Source organism: Bemisia tabaci, chromosome 3, assembly GCF_918797505.1.
Source record: "Bemisia tabaci chromosome 3, PGI_BMITA_v3".
Lineage (NCBI taxonomy): Eukaryota > Metazoa > Arthropoda > Insecta > Hemiptera > Aleyrodidae > Bemisia > Bemisia tabaci.
In genome coordinates, this window is record NC_092795.1 from 26,553,972 (window position 1) to 26,574,663 (window position 20,692).

The window sequence follows — 20,692 nt, forward strand, 5'->3', positions numbered from 1 at the left end:
TTGATTTCAGTTTTCAATGCTAATCGGTCTCCATTCATCTTCCAAATTATTAATAAGCGTCTCTTGAGCAAAAACCCACCTGAGCTGTGATGTGGTGGTCTCATTTTCTTTCCTCCTGCCATAATAACCCTTTTGCCTGACTTTATCAAAAAATTAACCGATTCGCATCTTAAATAAAATTGGTGTATATTGAGATTGCATTGGCATTGCATGTATATGGACATTAAAAACATCGTACCTAATCACATCGGCGCGCAATTAATGAGCATACCTCAAACATTATCTTGGTAAGAATGTGACTAACTAAGTGAGGACTGAATGGAAATGTGGCGAACTGGACATTTTAGATTATTTTAGAAAGTGCCGTTTGGCCTGAAAATATCCATTTCAGTGGAAAACTATTGGACGGAGGACTTCCGAAAGGAACGTCTTTTCAAATTTCGCGCTTTTTTGTGGTGTACCATTCCTTCTATCTCATTGGCCGATGTCATGCAATGGTACCACTCCACAACCCAGCCATCGGTACAGTTTACAAAAGAAAAACTCTGGAGTTTTGTGGTTATTTGACGTTGATTGGAATCAAAGAGACACAAATACATTAAAATCTATTAAAATTCGCCATAAGCCATCTTCATAAGCTCACCATTACCTGAATCAGGACAATTACTTAGAAGCCACGATGACTTTTTTTCACTAGAATGCCGACACACTTGATGTTCGCCACGTCCAGTTAGCAGTTCGGTTTGTTTACATTTTGTGTTATCACTTCTTCGCGGACTGCTCTAAAGTTGCACATTTTTTTCATCTCCACCGGTATTTTCCTCAAACGTTAAAGTTTCCTCAGCATAATTTTGTGTGCTGCTGAAGAGACATCGTACCTTTCTTCCGAATTTCAACATGGATTCAATGGTGACCTGCATCGCACCCGTGAACATAGCTGTCATAAAATACTGTAAGTGAACTTTCTCTCCCATTATTAATCCTCACTGATGCAAAAGTAAAATATTTTGAAAAGAACTTGCCGTCACATTTTTGCTGTTTATCTAGAGGGAGAGTTGATGATCACGCTTGCCGCATCTGTTCTTCTTTAAATAAGTGGAAAGTACGTATCCTATGTTTTGACACGTTCATGTAATTGCTATACCTACTTCTTTCGGCGTTTGAGTTTAGCAGAGATTCCTTCTTGGCTCGGAAGGATTGGGTTGACAAAAATCCTGCCGCAGATCATCAGTAAGCAAGAGCGTGTCACCGATGCGTCTCTACTCTCAGCTCTAGTGGAGAAAGAAAGAACTTTATCTGCCTTATGTACTGGCAAATACGCTCAGATTTTCCGACCGACCCGCGTACCGTAGCGGTTTAACACCTGATCCTTTGATGAGATATCGCGGGTTCGCGCCCGCTTTGGAGATTATTTTTACTGCCCAGATCTTATTTTTAGGTGCCGCGTAGGGCATCGAAGGGTTATTTTTTCCAAAAAATAAAAGTGAGGGTTGCATTTTGATTGAAACGTAATTAAAAAGGGCTCCTCTTGCTTCAGAGAAAATTCTGGATCCAAGGTGTATAAGGGTATACAGGGGCCGTACAATAAACTTGTTTTTTCTTGGAGGAGAAAGCAGACTCCAGACAGAAATTAATGTAACATAGTGTTCAGTTAACATCCTTTAGAATAAATTACGTAAGACCTTTTCCCCATTTTTAGGCCCCCCATACTTCTCCTTGTGCAGCACCGTAAGGCATCCCTTAACCCCCCCCCCCCCTCTAAAAATTACGTAAGGCTCGAATAAACCCCCCCCCCCTTTTTTTTTCTCAGTTACCTATCGTAGATCGAAGCATTACGTTTCCCGTTAGAAAACAATGAAATTTTTAAGCCACAATTTTTATAAGTGAAACTAAATTTCTGGAGTAAGTTCATAGGAAAGATTCATGATATAATTAGTTTATTAAACAAAAATACGGAGAAAAATTGAAGATTTTTTGGCCTTGGGAGTAAATAGTTAAAAGGACAAAGTTGACGTAAGGATGAAGTCACCACTCATCATCGTGAGAATGAGTGGAGAAGTGGGAATCAAAAGAAATGATATAGGGCATGGTTCGATCGGTCAGCAATCGGTGGTTTCCTGATTTCCTCTATTTCATCTTGAATTTTATTATCAACCTGAAGAAAAATGGATTTTTGCATTTTCTTGAAATATAGGCTAAAAAGTTGACGTAAGGCTCGGCCGAGGCCTCCCCTCTCGTAAGGCACCGAAAGGCTGTTATAGACCCCCCCCCTCCCCCTAAGAGCCTTACGTAATTTATGGACGGCCCCTTATTTGTATTTTTTGTATTCCTTATGGTCTTTATTACTTACAATTCCTAATCATATAGATAATAGAATAGAAATCATGCAGATTTTCCTTTTAAAAAAAGGGCGTTTAAGTTGGTTTGAGTTTAAAAGATTCCTGCTTGGCCCGAAAGGCGAGGGTTGACAAAAATCCTGCGGCCCGAAAGGCGAGGGTTGACAAAAATCCTGCGGCGCGTGGGGAGTGCAGTGAGTCTGCAGAAAGGAACATCGATGCTCCCGATTGCGCACCAGACGGTTGGCGATGGCAATTCGGCAGGATTTTTGTCAACCCTACATTCCGAGCTCAAGGAAGGAATCTCTGCTGAACAGTCGACTCACTTCTTTCAAGCAAACTGATATTTCTCTGAGATGATCAAAATGACCTAACTTTTATTGATCATTCCCAATGGTAGTCTCATTAACTGCCTGAGGCTAAATATTCAAGAGATATCATTACGTGAGGAACTTGTTGATGAAGTACTAAGTACAGTAATACGTACCTAGATGGTGGCGTTTCTTTCTGCTACTTTTCTATTTCATAAGGGATTACCAGTAAACATTTTTGCTCAAAATTTTATGTCATGAGACTACTCAATTATCTGATTAAAATGTGTTAGTTACCCGGATTCTGGAGTTGGGTGGGTTTAAAGTCTCGCAATAATTGGTGCATTTCCAACTGCCCTCTCGAGTCCTTTCCTGCATCTACAAACTACCCACCTTGTAATCATCAACGTAGATAAATTTTACACCACGTTTTCTATTCTTCAGCTTTTCTTCTTACATCCGTGTCGCTCAGGCTCCGACTGGCCACAAGGCCAATCTGCCATACGCCCTCTATGCGCGCCGAAAACGTGCCTCTCTTACAGATAGCAAAATAAGAAGGAAAAAAAAATTACGTCCTGAGAATTGTGAGAAAAATTTCTTAAATGAACGGAAGAAGAGAGAGTTAGGAGTAAAGAAAGGTGCTTTAACGCATGATAGTGGTGAACAGAGGTCCAAGAACAACTTTGTGAAGCGTAAATAATTTTCCGTGAAATTCACCTTCTTCTTGACATACACGCGCTTTATCATCCCCCTCCTTCATTCGCTATGTGTAACTCCCTTAAAAGCGATGGTCGGTTCGATTTTTAGACATACGCATCCTTTATAGACCTCTGAAGAGACCTTTAAACATATTTCCTCCTCTTCAAATGACTATTGATTTGGACATACCATAGCATAGCTCGGGCAAACTTAACCTTAATTTATCTCGAAATTCAAAAATAAGAGACATCCAAAATGTAAACGCGATATAACTATTCGCGCAAGATGGATGTCCACATTGTATATGAAAAATGTAAGACGCGATGCCGTGAGTCGTGAACTCGCAATGCTCTGCTCTAGTTTGAAGCAACATTACAAATATGACAAACGCAAACAAACACAATATGGAAATAAAGCGAGGGAAATGATGCGCGTTAACGACGGCGCAGAGATACAACTATTCGTACTTGATGGACGTCCGTGCTGCATCTGAAAAATTGAAGGCGCGATGACGCGAATCGTGAGCTCTCAATGCTCTGCTTTATGCTGTCAATGAAGTGTCGCTCTGATTCGGGAGAAAAGTTTAAAAAAGGCCTGAAGACATCTCTCCCACCTTCGGCTGTATTACTCACGTAGTGCTTGAAGCACCATTACGGATAAGACAAACGGAAACAAACACAATATGGAAAAAGAGGGAGGGAAAGGATGCGTGTTTACGACGGCGCAGAGATACAACTATTCGTACTTGATGGACGTCCGTGCTGCATCTGAAAAATTGAAGGCGCGATGACGCGAAGCGTGAGCTCTCATTGCTGTGCTTCACGTTCAATTTTGCAATTTTTACTCCGTGCGATCAATAAACTTTGAACCTGAAAATACCGTAAACTTGTGCTGATTTGCCAAAATTTTCTGAACCCCTCTCCACGTAGGGAATGCCCTATACCAGAAAATATCACATTACGGCCCTTTAACCAGCCAAGGGTCTACGCCCTCAGATGCGAGCCAGTCCGACCCTGTTGACGCTGCCTCATTTTTTATTACTCGTGTTAATTTAATCATGTGTAGGTATATCTTAAAGTCTACACGGAATACATTTATTACTCACTTTAAGAGTCCAGCAGAAAATTCTCCATCCTAATTTCATATTTCTTTTCAATGCTTAATTGAAGGCAGCTGATCTTCTTTCGCGCCCTAAAAATGCCCAATCCTTAGATGCCCAAGACTTTTATTATATGTACAGTCTAGAGTCGTGTCAAATTGACCCGTTTTTAAACACATTGATTTTGATGGTCTTCGAAGTATTACCTATAATATTTTTGTGTTTTTGAAGGTAAGAAATACTTTTTTGAATATATCACTTTTTTGGTAACATACTGGCGCTTTCTCTCCCCCCCCCTCCCCATTTGCCATTTGTAACTCCCCCAGAAGAGATAGTCGGGTCAATATAATAGAGTCGATTATACCCAGCTTAGGATTTCTAAGGGCAGTCATCAACAAATAAAGAAATTGCCTGACACGGCATAACTCTTGCCAATATACCAATTTTTACATGTGCATCCTTTCGAGCGCTTAAGACTTTTTAATTTTCTTTTCTTTCCTTTCTAAATGACTGTCAATCTGGACTCAGAGCAAACTTAACCTTAACTTTTCTCAAATTTTAAAAATATCAGCCATCTCAGTGCGCGTTGATGCCGGCGCAGAGGTTCAACTATTGTGCTCGATGGATGCCTGTGTTGCAAATGTAAAATTGAAGGCGCGAGACGTGAACGTACAATGTTGCCAATGAGGTGTCGCTTAGATCCGTGAGATAATTTTAAAAATGAAGCTCGAATACATATTTCCTATCCTCGGCCGTGATGCTCCCGTAGCCCTTGAAGTACCATTACAAATAAACAAACGGAACCAACGCAATATGGAAAATAATAGTGGAAAAGAAATGACGCGCGGTGGTGACGGCGCAGAGATACAACTATTCGTGCTTAATGGATGTCCGTGTTGCATCTGCAAAATTGAAGGCGCGAGGCGTGAACTCGAAGTGCTCCGCTCTGTGCTGCTGAAGAGGAGTCTCTCTGATTCGGGAGAGAAAGACGAGGCCCAAATACATTATGCCTATCTTTGGTTGTGTTGACACTCGATTTTTGTCCCCTTTTTTCGATTTTCTGTCTGATTCTTTTTTTAGGATGTATTTGTAGACCTAGATATCATCAAACGCTCGTATGCACCGGCCGGGCCCCATACAATCCGCGGAGAACGTGTTTTTAGCAAGCCATTATACATAAGAAAAGAAGTACAATAGAGATTAAAAGTTGTGGCTATAAGAAATCAGGTGGTCTGTTGGGAAAAGGTCTCACCGGAACTACCAGTAGGTATACCATCGGCGTGGGGGGGTGGGGGTGGGGGTGGTTGGTCTGGGTGGAGGGACGGCTGCTGCTTTGATTTCAATCTTAGGACTTTCTCGATATAAGAAGAGATGTGATTCCAGTTGTCTTGCGATGAAAGAAGAAGATCTTGAGTTGAGGCGAGAGTAAAAACAGCCCCTAGAGAAGCGTTCAGCAAACTGCGTTCCGAGAGGAAAAAAGAGCAGTGGTAGAAGGTGTGCTCGGGAGAATCTCTACTATTACAATTAGGCATAGGGCATAGGTCATCAGGGGTCAATTTAAACCTGTGAAGATAGTCCCGGAAATTCCCGTGACCACTAAAGAATTGAGTTAGGAAGAAATTTGTATCACCAAAGGGTCGATGGATAAAACTGCGGAGGTCGGGTATGACTGATTTGAACCAGACATCGGAATCCGTCTGGCCTTCCAGTCTTGTGACCCATTTCTCAACAATGTCAGATTTAATGAGAGATTTTGGCTCACCATCATACTGCCTACATCTAGACTCAATATAGAGATCGGACGGGGGAATGCCGGAAAGAACATCTAATATGTTGTTGGAAACAGTGCGATAAGCTGCACAGATACCTCTCTTAAAAGGTCTACAAGTTTTAGTAATTATTTTACGATACTTAGCGATCTTAGTGACCTCAGGTCTACAAGTTTTAGTAATTATTTAGAGTCACTTTAACCCGGCTTGGGCAACTAAGGATTAAACTTATTTGGGGTTTCTACCACCGAATGTTTAAATTTTTCAATATTTCGACAAGTCCAGGCTATCCAGGAACATAACCATACCTCGCTACGCTGAAAGGAAAAGTATTTTTTTCTTGACTGCACATGCACTGCGCAACCGAAAGTTCCGAAAGAGTTGCTTTTGGATTGCTGAAGTCGAAACATGCGTGTCTTCGATTGCGACATTAGAAATTGCTGCTGATGTTTTATTTTTTTCATTCATTGAAAAATATTCCCAGAAAATAATTTCATGGAGATGCTCAGTTTCGTTCACTTTCTTTTAAAATGTAAGCCAAAATTAGAGATTTTGATTTGTTCCAATATTGCGACACATTTTTTTACTCACGGTCTATCGATGGCTAAACTGAGAAACCTCGTATCGCAATGGAAACGTCTCAAAATTTTAGACAAGAGCAACTGAGTTTTTACACTTTTCTACATTTTAATAAGTGTTCGGAGCTTGGAATCGGTCTTTTCTATGGAAAGAGTTCAATGCGTGCGTCTACGGATTTCTCTGAAATTTTTTGCATGACATTTCATTAAAACTTACTGAAATTTCAGTCCAAGAAAACTTTTGAGGAGGGAAGACTACCCCTTAAAATAAAAATACTTGGTATGTTTTCGGAAATTTGGAAACACTAGGGGACTTTGCCCCCTGACCACCACGCGGCCCAATCCCCGGGCGAGGCGCTTCGCGGCCAGCTAAATCTCAAACGAAAAAAACCACAGTATTTTATGAATTTAAAAAAAAGAAACCATCAATCGCCACTTACGGACGGGACTCCACTTACGGAAGTATCCCACTTACGGACTTTGAACTCCCCTTCCTCACCCCAGCCCATCCAGCGTCTTTAAACTGATTTTATTAGAATAGAGAGGATGACAGTTGAGTCATGTGCCACTTTTTCCTCCAGCTCATCGGCTTTGCGCGCGCTTTTTTCGGAACGAAGTACAGGAATATTTTTTTTTCTTCTTCTTATTGGTATGTTAACAACAATCTACAGAATATTTATTCAGTTGACTTTGGACGAGACGCCTCACAATTACGATCACTGGCATTTCTAAACGGGTGGGGAGGGACTTATAGCATTCTAAAATCTCCAGCGATAGCGCTAGCGGAGGTTCACAAATGAAAGAGTATATTTACAATTTAAAGTCAACATCACACCGTACAGAAGCGCCTTAAATTATTTACGGCAAGTGCCGTAACAATACAAAATGTATTCAAAATCACTGTTAAAAGATGTTATCATAAGTTGGTCGTCCGCTATGGGTATTCTCAACCGAGACCTCTGACTCCGAGTTTTCTCGAAGTGCTCGATGCCTCCTCCTTCCATGTTGAACACATCATTTTCAATTTCACTCCTCCCTCGTTTATAACCTCCTAATCCTGTCTTCGATGTTGACACATCGCCGTGATCGATCTTCCACGACTTCCCGGCGTATCATGGCGAAAGAATGCAGAATCCAGAGGAAAACAATGGCACCCACGATCATCATCACAAGAAACGCGAGAATGTAAAGGACGTTGAATACTTGCACGAATTGTACAGCCATTTGCAGCCTAGTCTATTCTGAGAAAGTGGACCTGCTCGGGAAAGAGGACTGCGCGGTATCGACCACATTTGTGGTCATATTCATCAACTTTAATTTGGAATGGATCCCTCGACTTAAATTTTGCTTTTTGATAACCTAAATCTCTTGTTAGGTTAGCCCAAAGATACTTCTAAGCAGGGTTGCCACAGTCGGTGACAACCCGAAAAAGGTCAGGGAAAACCTGGACCTGGAAATGTCTGGGAAAATGATGAAAATGTCAGGGGAAAATTGATGAGCTCTTTATTTGTTTCCTAGAATGGGTTTGACGTTTCGAACAACAAATTTTGCCCAAAAACTATTTCTAATTATGTCTTTATGACTATCTGGCATATTACAGGCGTAAGTCCGCAATCACATCTCGTTTGCGGTGTGAATATCTCCGCCTCTAAGTTATTTTTTTTAAAGAAGAACAGATTGACATCACTCCTTGAAGTTTTTGCTGAATTATCTTCGCACAGAGAAGAAAAATCACGGCAGTTTTAAAGAATTGCCGTTGAATAGTTCTCCATTTAAAAAATGAAGTACCTATGACAGGAAGCCTACGACGTCGCAAACCGAGTTATGCGTGATTGCCGACTTACACCGACGCTATGTTCGATGCAGTCAGGCCAGACCTTTTAAAGAGCATGCGAATACCCGCGCTTTTTTCCAGATTAAGCTTTTGATACTCTCAATGGGTCTACAATCGTTCATTGGGTGCCACCACTGGAAAATTCAATGAATTTATTCTCTTGAAATTGTGAAACACAATCGGAAATTCTGTCGAATCGTTGCAATTTGGAAGTACCCGTTTTTCTACTTTTCAGTCATCGACAATCTGCCCTAACTTTCCACGCCTGGATACGTACCTAAAGTAACTAACGCATGCTGAGTTTGATTTTGAAAGAAGAAGAAAAACAAACAAACATCTCATCGAATTCTCTTGATTCTGAATTCTTTCATTTTGTATCAACCGTTCTGTCTTTCTGATGCACTGGCGGATATTTCGGTGGTTCGCTCAGAGCACAAATCCTAAAAATGGTTATGAGGTTGCAATTTGGCCACTGATAATACACGATATGGAATAATCTCCATATAATTTAATTAAATATTAGCAAATGTGCATTTCTTTCTCTGATTATTACGGGTTGGCTCCTGCCCTCTCTTCGCATAGGCAGGGCCGGATTTACCTACTTGCCGCCCATGGGCCGCCTGTATTTTGCCGCCCCCATCTCATTCGTTCTGAAACTTTAATAAAAACCATCAAGTGAACGTGCCGGAGGGGGAGGGGTGAACTCGTGTTGGACACATATTTTGCAAAAGCCCTGTCAACACCACTAGCAAAAGCTCACGGAACTTTGCGCGAAAGTTAAGTTCCGTAAACCTATCACTGTGTGGACAAGGTCTTCCATTTCTTAGTATTAAGCGAGAAAATTATGAAAGAACAATTATACATGTGGTTTAATAATTTTAGCTTCCGCAGCGGCCGCCGCGCCGCGCCCCGCTGACCGCACTGTATTTGGCGCAATGCGTGAAGTATTCATGCAGTCTCGTAGGCGCTATGCGTTTTCCGACGGCCGCTGCTGACCGCACTGTGTTTGCCGCAATGCGTGAAGTATTCATGCAGTCTTGTAGGCGCTAATATGTGTTACGCGCTGACCGCTGCCCCGAGGGCTTCTCCATTTCATCTCAAGTCCTCGTCATCATTGCTCTCTGCGCCGCGCCGTTCCAGGCCAAATTGGGTGTTTGGTTTCTCTCTCAACTCGAATAATTAAAGGTGCTGCCTCTTGTATCACCAAAAGACGGAAAAATTAGAAATTACCATACTCTCAGGAAATGAGAGATTTTGTCGCCTTTTCTCGTTTGTATTTTTTTTTTCTGAATCCGATTTTTTTATACCTACATTTAGAAAAAATTGCAAAATTTGCCGCCCCCTAAATTTGCCGCCATGGGCCGGGGCCCATGTGGCCACCTCCTAAATCCGGCCCTGCGCATAGGTATCTCATGTATGTCTTCCTTTCTCGGCTGAATGCTACGCGGAGAATTTCAATAGCGTGATACAACAGTTTTAACTCTTAAGCAGCTGAAATTGCATAATCACTGGAATGAAGGAGCACTTAGTTTGTAACTTCTAAGAATAAGTGTTTTAATCTTTCACTTAAACTTCAAAAGGATTCGTAATTCCCACATTCTTTTGAAAGGTTTGAGAAAATTCTCTACACACACTGAAATTACGAACCACATGTCACGAACTAACTTTATACTTGAAAAATAAATTTCGTATTCTTTTACAAAGATAATTTAAAACATTAAGTACCATGTAACCATCATGTGTAACCACCACCACCACCACCTACATGTGTCATTGCCCTTTGGACAAGGGATCTCCAATTTTTCTCGCACATATTGTGAAACAGAGACATGCAATTCTTCTTATTCACCCATTAAATTTGACCCCTTTTTACTAATGAGAGTTCATCATTTTTGTTTCAGGGGGTAAACGAGATGAGAAACTAATTTTGCCACTCAATGACTCTGTCAGTGGAACTCTAAGCACAGACCAGGTAAGCTCTCATCATCTTTCAATCCACAATGGTTATTAAAGTTCGCATTTTCAAAAGATCTTTCCTCTGTCAACTTGTAGTTCCAACTTCTTTTGTGTTCTTCAATGTGTATCTAAATCCTCGCAGCCTACCCAACACTGAAAACTCTCGAAGATTTTTAGTAAAGGCGGTGACCAAAAGCGCCTTAAAGTTTCAGTTTCGTTATTTTAAGTCTATATATTTTTCGTTTCATCATGGGATGAAAATTTTTCATTTGTTTGGGTGTTTTTCAGATGCATGCCAAAACCACTGTCATGAGGTGTAAAGACTTTACAGAGGACAAAATTTGGCTAAATGGCAAGTATGTTCACATTTTTTTAAATATTAATTCAATAATACATCGTTGGGCTTTGAAATACATTTGTATTTGTTTTTGTTTATTAAATAAACACGGAGAAAAATTGTATTCTTCAATACGTTTTCATTAAAAGCATGATTTAACATTTCAAACAACTCTCTTTTTTCTTATGAATTTGAAGAATTCAGCAGTGTCATCATGAGAAAAAAAAACATTTTTCTTAAATCCAAGAAAGAAGTAGTGATGCCCACATATTTTTGAACCTTCACATTTTTCTGCTTATCCTGGTGTCAAGTAACATGCTCATTTTTCATACTTCGTTTTTTCCCCCATTTCGTACTGTAAACAAACCCTGGTTTCACAGCGAAGTTTTTATTCGTTTTTTTGTTTTTGTTTTTCCAACAGGGAAGTAAGTTTTTCCAACCCACGGCTGCTATCCTGCATGAAAGAAAGTGAGTCTGTGTTAGTATTTCCCAACACACAAGTTTACCCTTGGATCTGTGTGATTAAACTCTGTATTCTCACCACATGCTGAATAATACAATAAATGTGTCTTTTTATTTTTTTTTAAAAAGAAAATGAAGAGCCAAATTGGAGAATCAGTTTTAAATACCAAAAGTTTATGAGGTATTTTACTTTTTTATGTATTTTTCTATCAGCATTAAGAGAGCTTCTACTTACATCCTAACTAAATTTAAATAAAATAAAATAACACGAGTAAAAGCAGTACCTATTTTTTTTTCTTGAGGAATGAACCAAGGCTCCTAAAAAAAATCCTGCAATTATTATTAATTGACAGCCCAAAAAAATTTTGGCTCAAATAGAAGTACATCTACTTCTAAATTTTTTATCAGTTGATAAAACCTAACACCATCCAATATCAGCACATACATTTTGCATATACTTAACCTAGTCACTCTCTCATTTCAGTAAGGAGATTATCAAGAGAAAGTGGCACAAGTGAAGACATTGTCAATACCAAAGTTCACATCTGTTCGGAGAACAATTTCCCAACTGCAGCTGGTTTGGCCTCCTCTGCTGCAGGATATGCTTGCCTTGGTATGACTTTCATTTTATACCCTGAGTATTATCATAATGGAGTACAATAGTACATGCATCAGAGTCTCAATGCGCTGGAGCACTGTCAGGGTCATTTTTTGAGGCTGTTTTGTCCAGTAGTGCCAAGTCTAGTTAGCAACAACTAGCAAGGCGCAAGTTCCTATCTTCCAGCTCTGCTCTATTGCCCTACGGATGCGGACAAGTCTTACCCGCAGTTAATATTAATAAGCCTTGAACTAAGACATAATATAGATAAAAAGCTGGAGTTCCATTCCTCTTTGGTTTTATTTTAACTTTGATCAACATTATTTTCCAAACTTTGCAAGAATAATCACCAACTACATTAATAAATCGTGTAAAACACATTCAGCCTTCAATATTTCTTTAGTCAATTTTTCTTTCAATTTCATAGCGAATTAATTCAACATAATCCACGTTTAATCATATATCTAGTGGTAAATTTAGTGTCCCATCAAACATCCAAGAGTTTTTTTAACTTGCCTCTCTCTAAAAAGTGAATATGCCTCAGAAAATTTTAAACAATTTTACTCATTAACTGCTCCATTCCTTCATTGAATTTTAATATAGAGGAAAATCATTTTTGTGATTTTCTCAGCTTTTTGGATGCGCAGTGCGCACCTTTTGTCAGTAACTCTTCACCCTCTCCTCAAAAATTTTGTCCTAAGCCTCATCAATAATTGTTTTCATCCGTTTCCAGTTTTTGCCTTAAAAGAGTTGTTTGGAGTCAAGCAAGATATTACGAGGGTAGCTAGACTAGGCTCTGGAAGTGCCTGTCGTAGCATTTACGGTGGCTTTGTACGGTGGCACAAAGGTGACTTAGCGGATGGTTCTGATTCCATAGCAACACAAATCGCCCCTCCTTCTCATTGGCCCCTTCACGTTTTCATTTTAGTTGTGAGTAAAAATTATACCCTTGTAGTATGCTACTTAAATTTTTTGCAATTTAGAAAAAATGAACACTGCATCACAAAAGTCAGAGAGCCATCGTAAAAATCCCTCTTTTTGCAAAGGTGTTGCTCTTAGTAGGAGAGGATAATCCTTGATAATAAAAGTATCATGTAATCACTTCTGATTAATGTAAATCTAGGATTTAATTTGATAATAACATTTCTATTGAAAATAACACTTAAAATCGTACAATATCAAATCAAAAAGTGAATTTTTGTCGTATTCTGAACTTCCAATAATCTGTACGCAGGCTCATTGTAATGTAACAAACATAAAATATTTTTCAACAAAAGATAGTGAAGCAAAGAGAGTAAGTGTTGTCAAGATCTGAAGTTATTGTTTGTTTGTATTTATACTTACTTGTTTCAGGTAAATGATAAGCAAAAGAAAATCGGTAGCACACCTGGAATGCAGCGGACAGCTCTAACTAGTGAATTAGTACAATATAGGATTAAGGAAAGTGTGCCTAAAAGGATTGAAGATATAATTCAGGTAAAAAGCAAAGTCCTTTTTCTTTTTTGTGTCAGCAACAAGAAATTAGAAGTACAAATACTACGAACTATTAGGCTGACTTTTAGTCAGACAAAAATCCTGCCATTGTGTTCACTTCTACTAATTTTTTCTCCGGTTTTGCAGGCTGTCAAGGAGAGGAATTTTGACAAATTTGCTGAGATAACAATGAAAGATAGCAATCAGTTCCATGCTGTATGCCTGGACACTTACCCGCCCAACATTTACATGAATGACATCTCTCATGAAATAACATCCTTTGTTCATACATACAATGAACTGTTTCCAAAACCGAAGGTAATATATGAAGCCTTCCTCATTGCATCTGCCTCATGAGTTAAAGAATTGTTTATCTCATTTTATTCATCTATTTTTACCTATTGATAGTCATAATCAAATAATTAATTATTATCACTTTTTTCCCCTTTTTTTATAGAAGTTTTTTCATTTTTCAAACTGGCCAGGAAAACATTGATTTCACATTTTCATTGAATAACAAAAACGACTTTGTATTAAAGCCTTGCATAAATTTTTCTTTTTCAGGTTGCCTACACATTTGATGCAGGTCCAAATGCATGTATCTATCTTGAGGAAGAAAGTGTGCCTGATTTTGCTGCAACTCTTCAATACATTTTTCCCCCTGAAGAAACATTAGAGTCATATTTCAAGGGAGAATCTGTACAGTTTGGAACTGTTAATGAGGTTCGTCTTCCAATTAGTTAACAAGACTTTTTCCTTTTGAATTTAACTAGTCTCTCGCATCTGAAAAAAGCTCTCACAATTCTGCTCCATGAATTTTACGCAATCAATCATTTGGAGGAATTTGCATATCATGTTGCATGAAAGCCCCTTTTTTAACTGCAAACTTCAAAACGCCATAACTTTAGTTGGGTGTGACATTTTTATCCCAAAGTGTTTGTATATGTAGATTACCTCTTTTCACTCTGGTATCAATAACTCAATTTTCAATGTTAGTGGACAAAGGTCTCTTTTTTCCATGGACAGTTACTAATGTCTAAAGTATTTTCCAGCTGCTTTTTTTATTGTAGTTCTCAGCTTTACCATACCAAAACCATACATGTTGAGCAGCATTTCCACCATTACCCTATTATCTTTACTTAAAAGTATTTAGGATTTATCTTTCAGGGAGGATCTGAACCATAACTTTAGCCCATTTACCGTTTAAGTGCGCTCCAATTTGTTTACCTGAAAATCAATTTTGCGTACTTATTAATTTGAAATCAAATAAACAGCTTGAATGAAGTTTGAAATTTTTACTTGATAAATGAAGTTATTGATACGATAAATGAATATGGGGTTTGTTTTTGACCATGTATATGAGGACTTATCTGTAACAATAGCGGATGTGAAAAATTACCTTTTTGAAACACATTGAAAAAACTGTTTCGGCATCGAGACAATTTTGAGAAAATACTTGAGATGTGATCTTCGAGATCTGTACATTATGCCAGAGCCAAACATATTAAATTTTTGTGTGAACAAAACAGTTTTTTAAGCGTGTTTCGAAAAAGTAATTTTTCACATCCGCTATTGTTACAGATAAGTCCTCATATGTACAGGGTTTGTTTATGACTGAATCAGAATTTTTAATGATATAATAATGATAATTTTTTAATATGCGCAGCTTAGTGGCAAGTACTCCCAGTTTCATGGCCTCTTTGTTGGAAATAGATCAAAGTCCAATTTGTTTTTTTGAATTCTACATAATTTAAAATTTTATTACAGGGTCTTCGTACTTATCCGCAACAATCACCCGGCCTTTTGAAGTATATCATTCATACCAAAATAGGCGATGGCCCAAAGAGATTGGATTCGAGCGAAGATCATTTGCTAACTCTCTCTGGTGTTCCGGTAAAAAATGGACCATGACACACCGCTTGCTCTCTAGATGACGACTGTTTTCAAGCTGTTCAATAATAGCAATAATGGAGTTCCATTCTCTATTTTTTAACTCCTTATCTATTTTTTTTGTTTGATCACTGCCTACCATGTGGAACAAAACTGCATATTCCATGCATGTCCCAGACATTATGCAACTCATATCTTTCATTTTTGAAGAGGACAAAATACAAGTGTTATATTTGACTTTTAAAAACAAATAAAAATAAGAAATTAAAAAAAATTGATAATTCGCTGAAACTTTAAGCAACAAAGCTTATAAAACTGTCCAATATCTGCAATATGCAAATGTAAATTCAACTCTTTCATGAAGGATAGCCAATCTGCATCCTGTGGTACTTACTTCTTAAATACTCAATATTTACTAACATCATATTTTTTGCCATTCATAGTATTTGTATTATGCAACTCTGTACAGAAATATTTTTCTAACTTTTGTTTTTGCTGATTATTTAAATTTTATTCAATATTAAGTTTTAATTTGGTTTTATATTTAGGATAAGTCAAAAGATATCCCTTATTCTCTAGGAAAAGTTTTGTCAAAAGACTGAAATATAGTGCCTGAATATTTTTTGCAACTTTTTTTCTTTTCCTTCTTATTTCTTCTCATTAATGTCAAGAAACAATGCTACCAAATTTTTTTTTATATTCCTCTACTTACATACTCTATTTGTTGTGAGGATGTTCAAAGCAAGTTAGTGTCATGATAGTAAAGAGTGCGGCTTAGAAAAATGTGGGCCTTCATTTATACATGACCTTCAAAACTTGCAAAAGCTTAGATCAATGAAGTGGTTGAAAAACGTAAAATAGGTAATCTGGGGAAATCCAAATCAGCATTTAGTGCATTGTATGTCCTTTCTTCGATATCAGATAGGTACTTCACAGCTGTGAAAGGATCATAATTTCAAACCAGGAGTACACTAGATTTGCTTCCTCTTTTTTTTAAGAAAAAAAAGAAAAAACTGGCAGCATTCAAGTCTTTCAGGACCGATTGAAATAGTTGTCCTGCCAGAATGAAAAAGTGTGCTTCAATGAAAGTGTCCAAAAATTAATTTTTAGTTATCAAGCAGTGGCGGATCCAAGAAAGGGAGGGGGGCATGGTGGCATGCCCCCCCCCCCCCTTGGGCCAAAAAAAGGGAGGAAAGGGGGAAAGAGGGAGAGAAAAGAAGGTGCCCCTAAATTTTTACTGAAATGGTGTCAAGACAGAATTTCAGAACTTTTTAACCAAGTTTCCCAAACCAAAGGTTACTCATTACCGCATGCAGAAATAAATAGGCCATAAACCAAAATAAAATTCCTCTACAAGAAGTAATATTCGATGATTTTCAAATTTCTAACAATGAGCAAATTGTATGCTGAAACTGCTTAAAATTCAATCTGGGAGGCAGGGCCGGATTTTCCTACTTGCCGCCCATGGCCGCCTGTATTTTGCCGCCCCCTTCTCATTCGTTTTGAATCATCAATAAAAACCATCAAGTGAACGTGCCAGCGGGGGAGGGGTGCATAAGACGCGTTTACTCATGTTGAACACATTTTTTGGGAAAGCCCTGTCAACACTACTAGTAGAAGGTCACGGAACTTTGCGCGAAAGTCAAGTTTGGATGAGGCACTCCATTCATAAAAAAGGAACGAAAAAATTATGAAAGAACAAACAAAAAATTTGGTTCAATGATTTTAACTTTCCGCCGCCGCGCCGACCGCACCGTGTTTGTCGCAATGCGTGAAGTATTCACGTAGTCTTGTAGGCGCTATGCATTTCACGCTGACTGCACTGTGTTTGGCGCAATGCGTGAAGTATTCATGCATTCTTGTAGGCGCTATCCGTTTCACGCTGGCCGCGGTGACCGCACTGTGTTTGATGCAATGCGTGAAGTATTCGCGCAGTCTTGTAGGCGCTAATATGTGTTATATGCCGACCTCCGCGCCGAGGGCTTCTCCTTTTCATCTCAAGTCCTCGTCGTCATTTCTCCGTAAGTCGCGCCGTTCCAGGCCAAATTGTGTGTTTGGTTCCTCTCTTAACTCGACTAATTAAAGGTGCTGTTTCTTGTATCACTGAAAGGCGACAAAATTAGAAATTACTATACTGTCAGGAAATGAGAGATTTTGTAGCCTTTTCTCGTTTGTAATTTTTTTTCTAAATCCGATTTTTTTTTATACCTACATTTAAAAAAATTGCAAAATTTGCCGCTCTGTAGATTTGCCGCCATGGGTTGCGGCCCATGTGGCCACCCCCTTAATCCGGCCCTGCTGGGAGGGGCTATTTTATGAAAATTGAAATAAATTTCACTAGAGGAGCCCCTTCAATCAGTGAATAGACAACATACGCAACACTTCAACACAGAGCTCTCAAACTAGCTCAAACCACGTATCTCGTTTATGGTGTTGAAAGACCCCCCCGATATCAAGTCGCACGAAAATCCATCGAACATGAGAAGAGATAGAATTTTCGAACACATCCGCGTCCGTCATCTTAGATTTTCGAAATTTGAAAATTTGACCAAAATATCGAGTTTCACGTCTAAAATTACTGAAAATTACCCCTACCTACGAGTTTTACCAAGACCGATCGAATGGGAGCAGAGATAACATTTAAAGTCACGTCCGCTATCTCGGATTTTCGCAGTTTAATAATTTGACTTGAAACTCCTGGTATCCTAAATCTAAGCTCAAGTAAAATAATAAAATAACAGATAATATAATAAAAAAACCACCTGAACCAGAAATAAATATAAGTAAGTACTACTTTTACAAATTGCAACTTGCACTCCACTAAAGTTTCACTGTTGCCGGTGTTCCTTCTGTCTTATTCAATGTCTATCCGATAACGCTCCCTCTCATTGGCTAATACAAGCTTGGATGCAGAGTGGTTGGACGAGATTTAGCGACCCTCTAAATCCATCTAAATCCTCCGTGGTCGGTGGTGCTGTCGTGTGAAACGAACTTTCACAAATGGCGACCGTTCTGTTTTCGTTGTAATTGTTTACAAAATCCGCGAACGTTGTTTTTATGCAAATTTCGTGTTTTATTGGCAGTCAGTCACATTCGATTGAGCACCGTATTACTTTTAACGCTATGTTTTATATGTTACATGTTTTAATGCCCGGTTTTTCATTAAAAATGAGAGAGAGTTATAGTTTCCTTGAGGTTATCTTTTTGAAATAATTCTATACTTTTTCTTCCCTGAGGACAGCTATATTGTAAGTATCTTCACCCTTTCCACAGATTTTCTGTTATATCTGCTGCTTTCTAAAGCTGCTGGCTCAAAAGTCACTAAGTTTCTAATCTTTACATACCTACTTATCGATGCAGCACCCCGTTTGTTTTGATATGACTTCAAGAATCGTAGATCAATATTTCACTACTTTTCATTTCTTTCGCTGTTTTGTATCAAGTTTTATCTCGAGCACTTTTGATCAATTGGTCACCTTTGATTATCGGATGCAAGGAGTCCAATTTTTCCTGTCCTAGCCTCTTCCGCATTAAACTGAGCCAATTGACAGTAAACGTAAGCTAAAAGTTTTAATTCAGTAGTCTTGAAGTCACAACTGTTAAGAAATAATAGAATGTATGTATCTTCATCACTATTTAATGAACTGCACGCTTGCCCTCACTTTCAGGCATTGCCGATTGTAATGCTTGGCGATGTCCTGGAAGCCATCGATGGTTTTTAACAAAAAATTTTCAGTTGTAAGAAAGTGAATCAACTAGCCTCTTACATTTTACCAATAGCAAATTACTTCATGCATATTATTAACCCGGATGCATCTGTTGCAGATTTAGTAAGATGGACACGGGTGTACCACGAATAAAGGTATTTCGACCATCTTGGGAGGAGTTTAAGGACTTCTCTAAGTATATTCAATATATGGAATCTCAAGGGGCCCATAAAGCAGGACTGGCAAAGGTAAGTTTCCAAGACTCCCATTCCAAAATGTATTTCTGGCCAGATTTATCAATTCTCCTTCTGTTTCATACATACTTATTTTTCAAGGATACCTATAATTACTTTGGTGAACAAGCGGATGAGGCATGCAATGTCTTTAGTCCTCTATTTGTACTGGGCCTCTAGACAAGGAGTGAATTAAAGGACAATGCTACATGTGCTCTCTTCAAAATTCCACAAGGAAAACGAATCACATGACAAGAAGTCTGAAAATCAACTCCTGAACATGACTTAAGTGTTTTTTATTAACATAGGTTAAATAACAGAAGTACAAATGACGTCATTAGTATATTCGAACTTCCATTTGATCTATGTTTAAAATACTCATTAGTATCTCGCTCAGGAGTTGATTTCTAAACTTCCCATTGTGTAAATTGATCTGTGTAAAATTTTGAGGAGGAAACACGTGATGTTTTCTTCTACTTCAAACCTTGTCTTGTGGTCCATTCTTCTTTGGAAGTAAATTTGGAAGCGAAAATAATGTTTATCAAGGAACTGGCCCAAGCTGGGATGAGCATAACTCATTCCGTTTCGAACGATATCTTAAGCTTTATCTAAATTAGACATATCATATGTTTCTCCCAATGCCAGGCATTCTGCTGCTCAGATTTTACCAAAAAAAAAAAATTGACTGCATTCCTGGGGCCATGGTAGAACAAAAAAAAAATCCTTCCGATGTTGAAACATCATGCACAACTGCGGCATCATGAAAGGATCACGAAAAAATCGCTCAGCAACGGAAGGTTTAATATCACTCTGGTGTCATTCATTTCAACTCTGAAAGCTTTATTTTCATGGAGCTAAATGTCTAATTTATTTTTTTCTGTTTTTGTAGGTCATTCCTCCTCCTGAATGGGTTCCTCGTAAGTCTGGATATGAGATTGATCAACTGAATGTCACAATTCCATCTCCTATTTGTCAGGTTTGTGCTTTGAATTTTGTTGAAATCACAAGCTCTACTGTCACTTAAAGCTCAACCTGCAACTCAGGACTAAAGTTTTTGAGCCCTGTTTACAAGCTGAAGTTGAACACACCTTGCTGGTGACATAAATATGGCTCTTTAGCACTTCGGTAAATAATACCACAGACAATCCATCAATTGATAGTTTCTGGGTTTTAAGACATTTCTCAAAAATTTCTGAGCATCACAATCACGCCGTGATGTATCAGATCTTTGTACACAAAATTTTAGTAAGAACTACTTTGAAATAACGCCAAAATTTAGCACCAAGTGAATATCGCAAATAGTTTTGCATTACGATTAATGACATCCGATCAGGATGTACTGATGAAGTTATTTCGAAATGTTTTCAACTCAACCTAAGTGTACTCATACCTGAACTCCCTGCAGGAGGG

The 20,692-nt window shown here is 38.5% G+C and overlaps 2 protein-coding genes across 5 annotated transcripts in view; both read left to right on the forward strand.

Annotated features, from left to right (window-relative positions):
• Positions 1-733: 733 nt before the first annotated feature.
• Positions 734-15,971, forward strand: Mvd (mevalonate diphosphate decarboxylase). 2 transcript variants are annotated; one of them, XM_019042527.2, is made up of 10 exons: positions 734-952; positions 10,528-10,598; positions 10,871-10,938; positions 11,341-11,387; positions 11,866-11,994; positions 12,713-12,909; positions 13,333-13,455; positions 13,600-13,770; positions 14,017-14,175; positions 15,220-15,971. In XM_019042527.2, the coding sequence occupies exons 1-10, from the start codon at positions 898-900 to the stop codon at positions 15,361-15,363; spliced, it is 1,164 nt and encodes a 387-aa protein (XP_018898072.2). In that variant the 5' UTR covers positions 734-897; the 3' UTR covers positions 15,364-15,971. The 2 variants fall into 2 exon arrangements, with proteins under 2 accessions (XP_018898072.2, XP_018898073.2); XM_019042528.2 differs by lacking the exons at positions 734-952; positions 10,528-10,598 and having other exon boundaries at positions 10,873-10,934.
• Positions 15,972-18,306: 2,335 nt separating this feature from the next.
• Positions 18,307-20,692, forward strand: part of LOC109031137 (lysine-specific demethylase 4C) — a 30,543-nt gene continuing 28,157 nt past the window's right edge. For 2 of the 3 annotated variants that reach the window (XM_019042480.2, XM_019042481.2), the window contains exons 1-3: positions 18,308-18,590; positions 19,168-19,297; positions 20,172-20,258. In XM_019042480.2, coding sequence (XP_018898025.2) covers positions 19,178-19,297; positions 20,172-20,258 — 207 coding nt within the window. In that variant the 5' untranslated portion in view covers positions 18,308-18,590; positions 19,168-19,177. Of the gene's footprint in view, positions 18,591-19,167; positions 19,298-20,171; positions 20,259-20,692 lie in introns of all 3 variants that reach the window. The other variant, XM_072298085.1, reaches the window with a different exon arrangement.